This window comes from Phaethon lepturus, unplaced genomic scaffold (genome assembly GCF_000687285.1).
Source record: "Phaethon lepturus isolate BGI_N335 unplaced genomic scaffold, ASM68728v1 scaffold8846, whole genome shotgun sequence".
NCBI lineage: Eukaryota > Metazoa > Chordata > Aves > Phaethontiformes > Phaethontidae > Phaethon > Phaethon lepturus.
Window position 1 is genome coordinate 158,003 of NW_010548315.1, and position 12,468 is coordinate 170,470.

Consider the following 12,468-nt stretch of genomic DNA (forward strand, 5'->3'; position numbering starts at 1 on the left):
AGTGTAGATTTGTAATTTAGTGATGGACATATAAATGAACGTGGACATACACAAGAAAAAACTTGTGCACACATGTATATGCATGCAGAGCGGGAGGAAAGAGACAGTCTGTCCACCAGACTGCTCTTGCATTTTGCATGAAAGAATTACTGAATAAAGTCTGGAAGGAAGGAAGCGGAGACCACCATTCCTCATACTAGGCAAAGCCTCTTCTAACCAGACTACAGAGTTTAAACTCCAGTTTAGTCTCTCTCGCAGGCCCTGTGGATCTTAAACTTTTCATCATAAGAAAGATCATGGTAAGTGCCTAACCTAAACCCTTCAGAAACATAAGGAAGGGTTATGATCACCTCGGCTCCTGTCTTGTGATAGAAAGACCAACAATTAAGAGTTCTCTTTTCTGAAGTAGCAGATCGGGATTTGAACCTCTTTTAATGGAAGAGGATCTAAAATCTGGGGCTTGGAATATATCATAGCAAATAGATGCTTAAAGGAACTGTAGAACCTACTCTTTTTAAAATGCAAGTAACTGTAAGTTACTTTAAAATGCAAATAACTGCAAGTAAAGTGGTTTCCTTTGTAGAGCTAGAGGCTGTCAGAATGCTCTACATATACTCAGGATTTTATGCTCAGGACTATTTTGAGAACTCTGTAGAGACTTAGGTGTGAGACAGATGCAGCTTACTTAGTACTCAGCCTACTTACCACAGCAACATGCAGTAGCCAAACTTTGGGAACATTAATGGCAACCCATGGAAAAATTTAGCTTTCCCTATGGGAAAAATAAACACCCTGCAGGTGCACTGCCATATGCTGGATGAGTTGTTTGCTTCTATCTAGTTTTGGGTTGGTTTTTTTTGTGTGGAATTGAATTCTAAGATATAGGCAACTATATTCCAGCTAAAGTGTATTTTAAACATGCTCTCACTGTTTCAGATTCACCTTTCACTGAAACTGCTTTATTACCTAAACAACACACTCCTAAAGAAGAGAAATCTTTACATGCTGAGTTTTTCACACAATACCTTTCAACATAGATGTTCTTCCCAGTCCCAAGCGAATAGAGGCTACAAAGAATTCTGTAACATGAAACTTGTACATCACCCACTAGAGGAAAATAAGTAGTAGATTATCAGTATTTATTCAACTAAAGACGACTTTCCAAATTTTAAACATATGTTTTATGCAATCTGATAAATGGTGTCTAAAACTTTTAGCATATGTATCACTGAACATTCTAGGCTGTCAATACTGCACACGTCTTATTTATTTTCAATTTCTCTATCACCTGGTCTGTCATCTACATTCATTCCAAAGCCTAACAGATCATCAGACATTCTAAGAGGCCAGCAGATACTTGCTAATAAGATATTGCACGTTATCACACTTGCAGAGTACAATTTTAAAGTAAACCACATCAGTCTGTTCCTCTAGGAACATGATCTAAAGGCTCTCCATCTTTTTAGAGAAAGTCTTTTCATGGCTATCAATCTTTTAATTATTTTCTACTATGCAACACATATAAAAAATTTTGCGACAGCATATTGCTGAACCTCAAGGAGGCATTTCAGTAATTTTAAACTAATTTATGCTAAAAATAAAGAAAATGTCAATTAAAAGAACTGAAGTGGTTTAAAAATATAAGAAAAAAACCACAATGAATTAATAATGAGTTGTCTCCTTTAACCTAATGAAGTAAAAAATATGTACCAAAAAAAGCATAATTTAATTTTCTACAGGAAACTAGTCTCATCCACACAGTTGGTGAGAGAGCACTTAAGGGGAAATTTTAATTTCTCTCTCTCAGTGTTTGGAGAAATGTTGTACATCATTAACTTGAAACTTACTAAGTATTGTTTTAAACATGCAATAGAAATAAGGTACTATGTAGCTAATTACAGATTTAATTCTGGAAATGTGTGTGTTACTGAAACCAGAAATTCGTCCTTTGAAATCATGCAATCATTACTAAAAAGTGTTTGTATTATTATAACACAATAGACTTCAAAAATAAAATAAAATACTTACAAAGTAAATCAATTCCAAACTGATATTGTGAAATATGTTCAAAAATTGATGTCAAGATCGGTAACAATGCTACCGTCGTATAATTGATATTCTGTGAAACACCCTTGATTTGTGTTCGTGAATGGGTAAATTTTCCAAGTTTAAGATTTTCTGAAGTTTTTTCCAGGTCCTCAGCTGCATTTTCAAAAAAGGCACGCAATCCAGCTTTAACAAGCTCAGATCCTGATTTCATAACAGTTCTGAAAAATAATACGGGAAAAATATTAACCTTGCATTGATCTTTAGTAGCTGTATAGATACATATGTACATGTTACATTCTATCAGTCTTTGAAGATACACACAGGTATCAGTGAACTAAACATTATGAACTGAAAAGGACAGTTACATATACATAGCATTGTAAGCAACAATCAGCTTGGAATATTTCGTACAAAATAACAAAGAAATTAGTTCCTCAGTCTTGGCTTTCCAGTTTTTGTGATCTGCTTTCAAATAACATAATGCTTTCTCTGGAAACGTCACAGGTGGTGAGAAAGCTCCTCCGTACAATATGCTCAAGAACAAATCATCCCTAAATTTTTATGGGAGCCGCAGTAACTAGATACGCAAGTCAGGATATACGCTTACCTATCTTCAAAGTACCCTAAATCTAGAAAATGCAACTGCAATACCAACATCATAGTCCCATTCCTTAATTTTTTTGCACTCTTCTGCAACCCCTTAGTGAAGCTTTCCAGTGTTGTTATTCACAATGAGTTCATTGTCAGGCTGCTGTATAACAGAACCGGTCCAGAAAAGAGCTCAAATTAGAAAACCATCCTGGGCCCGTGTTTTAATATAGATAAGCATTTCAGTGGTAAACAGTAAAAGTTAGCAAATGTAACTATGTAACTATGCCCATATATTAATACATTCTGCATACTTCTAATGCCAAATTTTCCAATATGCACTAAACTGTCTCAATATATACAGATATCAATACTTGCAGTTCTAAAGCTTGTGTCATTTATATCTCCCAATAAAGTCTTCAAATGCGCTTGGAAAAGGTGACAAAAGTTTTCAATGTTTTAATGACAGGCGTTGAACAGAAAAATGTAGAATAAACCCTTTAGAAAAAATCTGCTAATATGGAGGTCAATATCTAATTATTGATAATGCTAATATAAATTAATTACAAATAAGGAGTAAAAAGTACAGAAACAATTCAACTGCTCCTGGAGAGCTCTGTGACACCTACGTAGTTTGCAGTTGGTACAAATGTTGCAAACTTACCGTGTGTCAAGAGACTGAGCTAAGATGTGCAGGCAGTTCACCATCGTAGCAGAATCACTACCTGGTTAGAAAGAGATACTATGAGAGCACAATAGGATAATGCAGGATAATCTAATGATCCAAAATGTTGTTATTGGAGATGCAGAGGTTAAACAAGACATAACATAAGCCTCCCACCTTAGGTCACTGAAGGGAAAGTTAGGTCTGGTTCTAGAACTAACTTCCAATTTCTTAAGTCCATTTCCATACAAGAACTAAAAAGAATAACTAGTGTCTACTTACGGCTCATTTTCATCTTGACCCTGTAACATTCTGAACTTTGTATCTTGTAGTACTTAAAATTCTTCTATAACTTTCTTACCAATCTTGTAAAAGATCTTCTTCCCTACATCCCCCTAGCTTATTGAGAAATTAATCTATTGGATTCAACAGTTGGATGACAGAAATAAAAACAATTAGTTTAAGATGCCTTTTGAAAAGATAAAAGTAACTGCATAGGCATGAGTTTTTTTAAAAGGAGTCGGAAAATCCTAGAGGCTGCTACTTCTTCCTGCTCCAACACTTTAGATATTCTGCTAACGGTTAGCTTCAGAGCCGTGTTCAATGCACTCACTAATTGTACTGGAAGTTTATGCATCATTTTACAGAATTTTGCCTATAGCTTGTGAAAAGCTTCAGGTAAGACAGAAGCAATGGCTATATATTCTTTATATTTCTAACGTTATCAAGATTTTTCTTAACAACTTACCAAAAAGTGAGATCCTATGTCTAACAAGTGCAGCTAGTTTGCAGAACAGGCTGAAGTAGAAAAGAACAGAAAGAGCAAGACAAGACAAGACAAGACAAAGATTAAAGACTTATTTTGAATATGAGGTAAAGAGTAGTAGGAATATGAAAGAGAATACACAACATAGTTCCTGGAAAGTGTATTTTGAATCATACATGATGATAACAATCAATCAATAACTGCATTAAGCAGAATAACCTTTTGACGCTTCTGAATTTTCTCATTTTCTAAGCTTCAATACTTCAGAGATGACCTGAAATGTGAAACTTTCTTTTGATACAGTCGTTTCAAACAATTGCATATTATATGGTTGAATTATTCTTTATGGCTATTAATTCTGAATTTTTTTTTTTTTGTAATAAGAAAAACTGAGTAACATTTTAGTGTTTTACTTGGCATTTTGCTGGAAATGAACATTACAAATCTTCATAGTATTTAGAACAATTTGCGAAGATATCCTTTGTAAATAAATGAATCTGTGTTTAGCCACTGCAGATAAGATGAATCCCGAAATATACACAGACTAGAAGAGCTTCTGGCAAGTTTGTCAGAGACTTGCATATCTAACCTATCTGTCAAAATAATAAGGTAACTAAGAGAAAGGAAAAGTCACCAACTCACTAAAGATTAAAGAGGCTACTTTAACTTCTAAAAACAGTGAGGGAAACTTGTTTATCATCTGTGCTATACTTTATAAACGGAATTAGGACATAAAAAAATGAAGCAAATATACCTTAGGAACTGGTATGACCTCTTACTAACAACAGATTATCATTGCTATCTTCACAATAGTAAGGAAATAAGAAAATTCCTGTAAGATGAAAGTAACTGATAGTCACTTTTCTCAGTGAAGAATGGACAAAGAATTGTAAGGTATTTCTGAATTTATAATAGCATATATGCAGGCTAGACATCTAACTTCCTTCATGTGCCTTTATAAAGGTGTTTCATACAACCCTAGAAAGCATCTTTCTTGCTTTATTGAGCTAGACCTGACTGACTTTAGGGAAGTAATAGCAGTATTCAAAGACGAAGCAAGACATTGAAATGAAATTAAATGAAACTTCCATCCTCCTTAATCTGAGCTGCCTTCCCCAGCTACTGGAGGACTATCTTGTACGTTTGTATATAATGTATCTGAAAGCTCAGTAAAACAGAATCTTACAGACTTAACACTCACTTTTATAGGCAACTGCTCCCACCTACAAGATGGAAACAAAAGGGTAATAATAACTTAGACAAATGCCAAACTAGGTTGGAAGATAAACTGAAGAATAGAATCTAGAAAGTTCAGTGCTAGACCTGATCTTATGTAACTATGAGTAAATAATCTTTACTTTCAAATTTTATATCTACTCTTCCATTGGAAAAAGTAGTCAACTCTGGTCAGTGTAGTGAAGGAAAGCAAAAGATATTTGAGAAACTGACAGTTGAAGTAAGAAAGCATGAGAGTAAAATACAGTTTGAAAGATTATGATACAAAATTTCCCAAAGAAAATAACTGGCAGTACACTTTTAAGGGGGAGAAAAAATTGGCAACAAAAGTATTAGATGACAGTCATAGTTGAAAACAAATTAAATATTAATTTTTAAATGTTAATTGCAGAAAAATTCATGGTTTTGTAAAGGCAACACATTATAAATTAAAAGGCAACCATCTCTTTTTAATTGAGTGTTCTAGAATAACTTTGAGTCAAATGGCTGAGTCCAACCAAATCTGAAATAGTACAGACGTCTAAAAATTACTCAATTCCAGCAATTTTCGTGTGGCGGCAGAAGTAATTTTGTAGAGGAGGGAGAATCCATAATTACCCCTAAAAAGCTGCATCATGGTATTTTCACATTTTTTGATATCTGAAAATTTAAATATGAGACCATTTAAATGACCCAACAGTGGGATAAGCTTCAACCAGAAACGGCCATCAACATGAAATACATCAGAGCCTAAGCTTTGTTAGTTCCATTGCTTGCAGAATAATTTACTAATGTTTTTGATGTTACCATCAATAATTACATATTGTAATATATATAATTAGTATAGACACTTAATTCTTTAATTATACATTAAAGAATACTAAAGTGAGGAATTCTATTCACTCACTGCCTTTCTGATACAGGATAAATTATTTGCTTTCTGTCTGAGGAAACTGAGCTTTCGAACCATCTTTCTCTTTAATTGGAGATCTTTAATTATTTAATACAGAACCCTCCTGTGTATATCTTAATTTTCTACTTACCTTGCTACCATTTCCTTTTCCTTATTTGATGCATATCCACTGCTACTGAGTGTTTTTGTTGGAGAAGACAGGAAGTAGAGGCAGTGATTTGTAAAGTACTGATCAACTAATGGTAAAAGAACCTAAGAAATACAGATACAAAATGTATTTTTCACAGAGCACAATGGTAATGTAGCAACAATGCTCTGATTGGTCAAAGTTCATTCAAAGAATTTTAGAAGTTCTGTAACAGTTGTATTTTCTCATTTTCAGACACAAAGTCATACAAATTAAAACCTTAAGTCTTACAATTTTACTTAAAAGTGACATAAATAATAATCAGTTACACAGATCTATCATTTTGGATCTAGGATTGCAGGCTTACTCTTCGCACATTCAGCAGTGATAAATATCACTGAAGTAAGAGGACCCTTTCTCTCCACTATTTACATAACTATCCAGCACAGCTATAAAGGGAGAAGGTTTTTTTGTAAGACCCTAAATTAAATCCTAAATGTTCCTTACTTCAAATCTGATTATTGACAACATTTTTCTTACTAGGTACACAAATGTGTATGATGTTACTATGCATAGGAATACTTCTTCATGTTAATTAAAAAATATCATGCCCTTGAGTACTACACCGAGGCAAAAATTTTTTGAAATAATTTATATATTCAGCAAGAGTATTTACTTTCATGTAATAAGCAAGCTGCCTTTTAATTTCTATGTTCCTTCTCATGTAGAAGCAGATATATTGAAATATTTGAATCCAGCAGATATGTTGAAATATTTTTGAAGATATTTTGAAATATTTTGTAATAACATTTAATTGATTACTTACCATGAAAAAGATGGGAGAGAGATATTTCTATTACCTGAAAAGCAGTCTAACATTACAAATTTCCATGTTCTGTATAATGGAATGTATATGTATATTACTTGAAATATGAGATCACTCACTTTGGCAAAGAATTTTATTTCTTGGTCATGTGGAGATTTTTCAGTTTTTCCACTGGTTACAATGGCTTCTGCAAGGACACAATCAAGGCAGATACAAATACACAAATAAGAAGTTGTCTAAAAATAACACAATAGCTCTTTGATATAGCCTTGCAAACTTAGTTTTGCTGAAATACAAATAAAACAGCAGAAACAGTTCAGCTAGTTACAGATGTCCAAGAATTCAATCTGCAAATTGGAAGACAGAGTTTAAGTTCCTTAAATGCAATAAAAATGGTGATCACTATGAATATATCAATCCAAATATTTATATATCAACAATTTTATTTATTTTCAAAATAAAATCTGCAGCTTACCCAAATGTGCAATAAACTCCTGAGCAGAGTCAACATATTTTAAAATTTTCTTCAGAAACTTAAAGGCAAACCTCTTTTCCATGGACGAAGCATCCAACTCCATGTCATTGAGACCCCTGTTTCAGAAAGTGTTAAGATAAACAGCATCAATGATGACAGTAGTACAAGTGATGACAGTACTACGAAGCATTTCATTCCCTATTATCTTTTAATTATGGTACGTTTTCATAAGAAGGAGTAAACGACCTTCCATAGCTACTCTTAGTTATCAACTATGTAGCAACAAGTGTTAAAAGCAGTTCACGTTTCTCTAAGAGGTATAATAGCTTTGAATTAAAGTATCCAAAATATATGTATTTTAGGATAAGAACTTCAGAGAGCTATCTTATTGCAAAAATGAAGCCATGGTACATTTCAATCTAACAAAGCAATGCACTGACCACTCAATTTCTACTGCTGGCAGATTAAAGTGCCAGATGTTTAGGAAGTCAGCAATTACAGCTTTACAAAATCAGTCTGAGCACTACGCTTAATTTCATTATTCACTATTAAAATTCATTTTTGTCCTTGAATTTTATGAAAGACTGAAGTAAAAATTACTTGTTACTAAATGAAAACGTAAATACAAGTAAACTATTATACTACTCAAAGCATTTGAAAAATTTCAACAGTATGCTATACTTTCTAAAGAAGCATATACTATTTATTCTTTGAGATAAATTAATGACCTAAATCATGACTGGTGCATGCAAGATATTAAAGAGGACTAAAAACATGTGTGGTTGGCTGCGCCTAGATTTAAAATATTAGGTTTTATTTTGGCTATAAATGAAGGCTACCTCACTGAAATTCTAAAGTTCTCAGGATCACAGAAAAATTTAGGTTGGAAGGAACCTCTGAAAGTCATCTGATCCAAGTCCCACCTCAGAGCAAAGCCAAATCCAAAGTTAGATCAGGCTGCTCAGAACCTTGCCCAATAATGTACTGAGTATCTTCAAGGATTGAAATCTCATGACGACTCTGGAGAGCCTACTATAATGTTTGACCCTCACTGTGAAAAAATAAGGGTGAAATATTTTCATTCACAAGAGATTTTCCTTGTAACAAATTATTACTTTTGAGGAGATAATGCTTGACGTCATCATCTCTATAACCTCGCATTAAGTAATTGAAGACAGTGGTAAAATCCCATTGTAGGCCTTCTGTTTTCATACTGAAAAAAATCTAGTCTCTCCTCAGAGCCTCTCCTGGGATGACATGCATGCCAATCTCCAAAGCATCTTGGTGGCCCTCCACTTGATTAGCTCTTTTGTCAAGGTCTTCTTTAGCACTGGTGAACCAAAAAATGGACAACACACTCCTGATACAGTCTCATGATTGCGAAATGGAACAGGAAAAAAACCACCTCCATCAACCTGCAAACTACACTTACTGATACAGCCTAGTATGCAGTCAGCCTTCATCATCACAAGGACACACTCCTGATTCGTGTTCAATTTGCAGCATTCAAAGTGCTTTTCCGCATAGATGATGTCAGGTTATTCCATCCCAGGTATAGGACTTGGCATTTACCTTTGTTAAACCTCACAAGAGTTCTGTTAGCCCACTTCTCCAGCCCATCAAAGTTCCTCTGAAAGGCAGCCAAACTCTCCCATTTATTGCTAAGGGTTCATTCCACAAAATTGATAAGGCTGCATTCTGTCTCATCATCCAGGATGTGAACAGGGATTTTTTTCTTTTTCTTTCTGAAGTCGCATAACTCTACAAATCTTTAATTTTTATGTTTTCAAACATACTTGTTTCTACAAGTCATTAATTCTTTCTTCTTCATTTCCTTGAGCTTTTCTTGTACATTTGTTTAGTTTGCAAATTCTTCAAAATTCTTGAAAAAAAATCTTCATAGTCTCTTTATTCCAACATTAAGAGGACTAAACTATACTTGAGATTTTCAGTTGATGGATGGTGGCTTGCACCCAAGACATCTAACTGGCTTGCCAAGTGAGGAAGTAACTGAGTAACATTAAGGGAAACCTCTGGTTTCCCATAACAGCTACTTAATTTGCTTCTGTACAGACTCTTCAAATAGTAGTAGATAGGAAGACTCTCCCTTTATCAGTTAGAGAAAATGACCTGGCTGCAGGAGATGCAGAGACTACAGAGGATTTGTACAGTGTCAGAAGTAGGAAAGAGGTGAGGAAAGTTAGTTCATGGCACTGAGGCAAAAGCAAGAAAGAAACAAGCAGGAAAGTTGCTGGACTCACTGTGGTGGTATGGAGGAAATGATTATTTGTCCTTAGATTCCTTAGCACTGGTGTAGGAGTAAATTAGGAAGAATAAATGAAAGACTAGTAGTTAAAAAACAGCTATGAGGTGAATCCAAGGAAAAAAGTAATTCTGTGGGAGAGGCAGCAAAAACTTTAACAACAAAAACATCTAATACTGAAGTGTATGTTCTTGACCACGTCAGAACATGGGTAAGGAGAGAGGAGTGGTTATAGTCTGTGTTACACATAAACATAGAAGACTCTAACCTCCCATCTTACAGTTTCATTTGGAAGAAAAAATTCTATTTGAAGAGTCTTAGTTTATGTACTTTTATGACCTCCTATTAACTGATATATCACATGTGTAATCAAATGATTTGGTATGTGTTAACAGCTATGTATGGTTGACGGGCATTTCCTGTTGCCTCACTCTCACAGAGGATAATCAACTAAGTATTGATTTGTATTTTCAGTGAGATCACTGTAAATGTTCTCTTTTTGTGTTTATAGGAAGTCATGGCTGCTAAGAGATTACATGTACTTTCCTAAATATTGAAAGACATTAGTAGTTCTGTTAAATAACAAAGGTGATATCAAAAGAACTTGTAGAGGTTTAAAGATGCTTAAAATACCATGGTGTTTCTAACATATAATTGAGTAAGGCCTGAGAGATCTGCATGTCATAAACAACCAAAAGTGCTTCAAAGTGTTCTCAACAAAGAAAGAGGAGCAAAAATCAAAACAGAGGCAGATGGTATATGAAAAGTACACACACTGTGCCGCCTATATGTTTCTAATTATAAAGAATTTCCATTTTTAATGATTAGTCCAACATTTTGAAGAATGACATTCTGGAAATGTGATAATTGCAATCAGTACTTCAAAAGATTTTACATATACTTAAAATATGCACATATTCATCTGAAGAAAACACTGAAAAGAGGATAATCTTGATTCACCCTGATACAGACAATTACTGCAAACTCTTTGCCCATACCCCATAAAGAGTTTGAACAGGCTTTTTCAGGTTGTCTTGTCCCATTAGTTAATACTGAAAACAATGTCCTGCTAACCCAAACAGATGCAGCTGCAAAGAGATATTAAACTAATATTTGAGCAATTCCATTGGTGTTTTAAAGGACCATTCATTTGCAGGAACTAAACCTGCTTTTCTTATTCAATGGCTCTAAAGCAATTATGGAGAGTATAAAAATGTACGGTGGCATACCTACATTTTGGTTTCAGGCTGAGCGCCTTACTTATGTGGCAGGAGGGAATTTTTCTCAGTAATGCAGAAATGTATATTTAGAGTTGTCTCCTAATATCTTAAGAAATGTTATTAACTGTTGAAGTCAAGAAAGTTATCTTTTGCAGATCGTAATAATAAATTCGTATAAATTTTTGAGTGTATACTTTCACTGGAGACACAGACTTGAAAAGCAGAAATAAATGAAAACAAGTAAGATCTGACTTTGCATGTACAGAAAAATTTGTTCATGAATACAGTCTAGTTTACAAAAATGCTTAATGCCAGCAAAACTGCAGTTTCCTATCTGCTCAGGCATTTCACATACAATAAAAGATGATAGTTGTAGTATAGTAACTCACAATTCCATCATATAAAGCCAAAAATACAGTACAGTAAGTTTTATTAATTTCATTGACAGTCTAAGCCCCCACAGACCAGTTTACTTCCAAGACACAGCAATTCAAGTTAGCGTACAAGTAATGAAGTCTGCTCTTTTGCTTGAGCAGAAGTTAAGCATGAAATGCTCACAGAAGAGCCACTTTTATCTTACTACTTCACAGAACTCAAACCAACTTTTTTCTTAAAAACTGGATTAAAAAGCATTTTTACATAGATGTGTTTCAGTATCAGACCTCAGATTTATTTTCCTATGATCCTTACTGACCCTGATGGCCGCTTATTTAGAAGTTTTGAAATATCTGCTTGTTTAATTACACTACTGTTGCATTTTGGATTTACTACAATCACATACTTATTTAAAATATTACCTGACTACACTATTTCAGGAGGGTCTTTCTGAGCATAAAAATAACAAGGACTCTGATTTATAGAAGATATGCCAAATGGTTACTATGTTAGTGACGAACAGACTGCAGTGAGATAAGAACAATCATCATGGTTTGTGCAATGAATGTAAGCAAATATCTCAATAAACTTACCGAGATATGATTATACCATTGACTTGAAGGAATTTAAACAGCTCTTGTGCCTTTTCACGGTCCCGTGATTTCTCCTTGGCTGTCAGTGTGTCGTAAGGTACCAATAAAGGATGACTACCTCCACCTTCAATAAGTTGAAAGAACTGTTAAGTTTTTCTACTGTAAGATTTATTTTGCCTCAAGTGCAAAAAGGAACTATTCAATTTTGATTGTCTTACACCATCTTCTTTCAGACTGTTTCTTCTCCCTCATTTTCCTTGTCTTTTTTGTGTGGTTCACAGGATTCTGGCTTACCTTTGCTTTCCAACTCCATTTTCTTCTTTTTGGCCCATATATTATGGTAGTTTTCTGCCATTACCTCAACCATTCCCTACAGTACCATCAGAAAAAACAA

At 34.2% G+C, this 12,468-nt stretch overlaps 1 protein-coding gene across 1 annotated transcript in view; it reads right to left on the reverse strand.

The window, feature by feature from the left end:
• RYR3 (ryanodine receptor 3) overlaps positions 1–12,468 on the reverse strand; it is a gene marked incomplete at its 5' end in the record, with an annotated part of 148,768 nt that overhangs the window by 58,026 nt on the left and 78,274 nt on the right. The window contains 9 exon segments of the mRNA XM_010289925.1: positions 1,026–1,107; positions 2,029–2,267; positions 3,302–3,362; positions 4,050–4,099; positions 6,326–6,447; positions 7,268–7,335; positions 7,624–7,739; positions 12,075–12,198; positions 12,369–12,444. Coding sequence (XP_010288227.1) covers positions 1,026–1,107; positions 2,029–2,267; positions 3,302–3,362; positions 4,050–4,099; positions 6,326–6,447; positions 7,268–7,335; positions 7,624–7,739; positions 12,075–12,198; positions 12,369–12,444 — 938 coding nt within the window.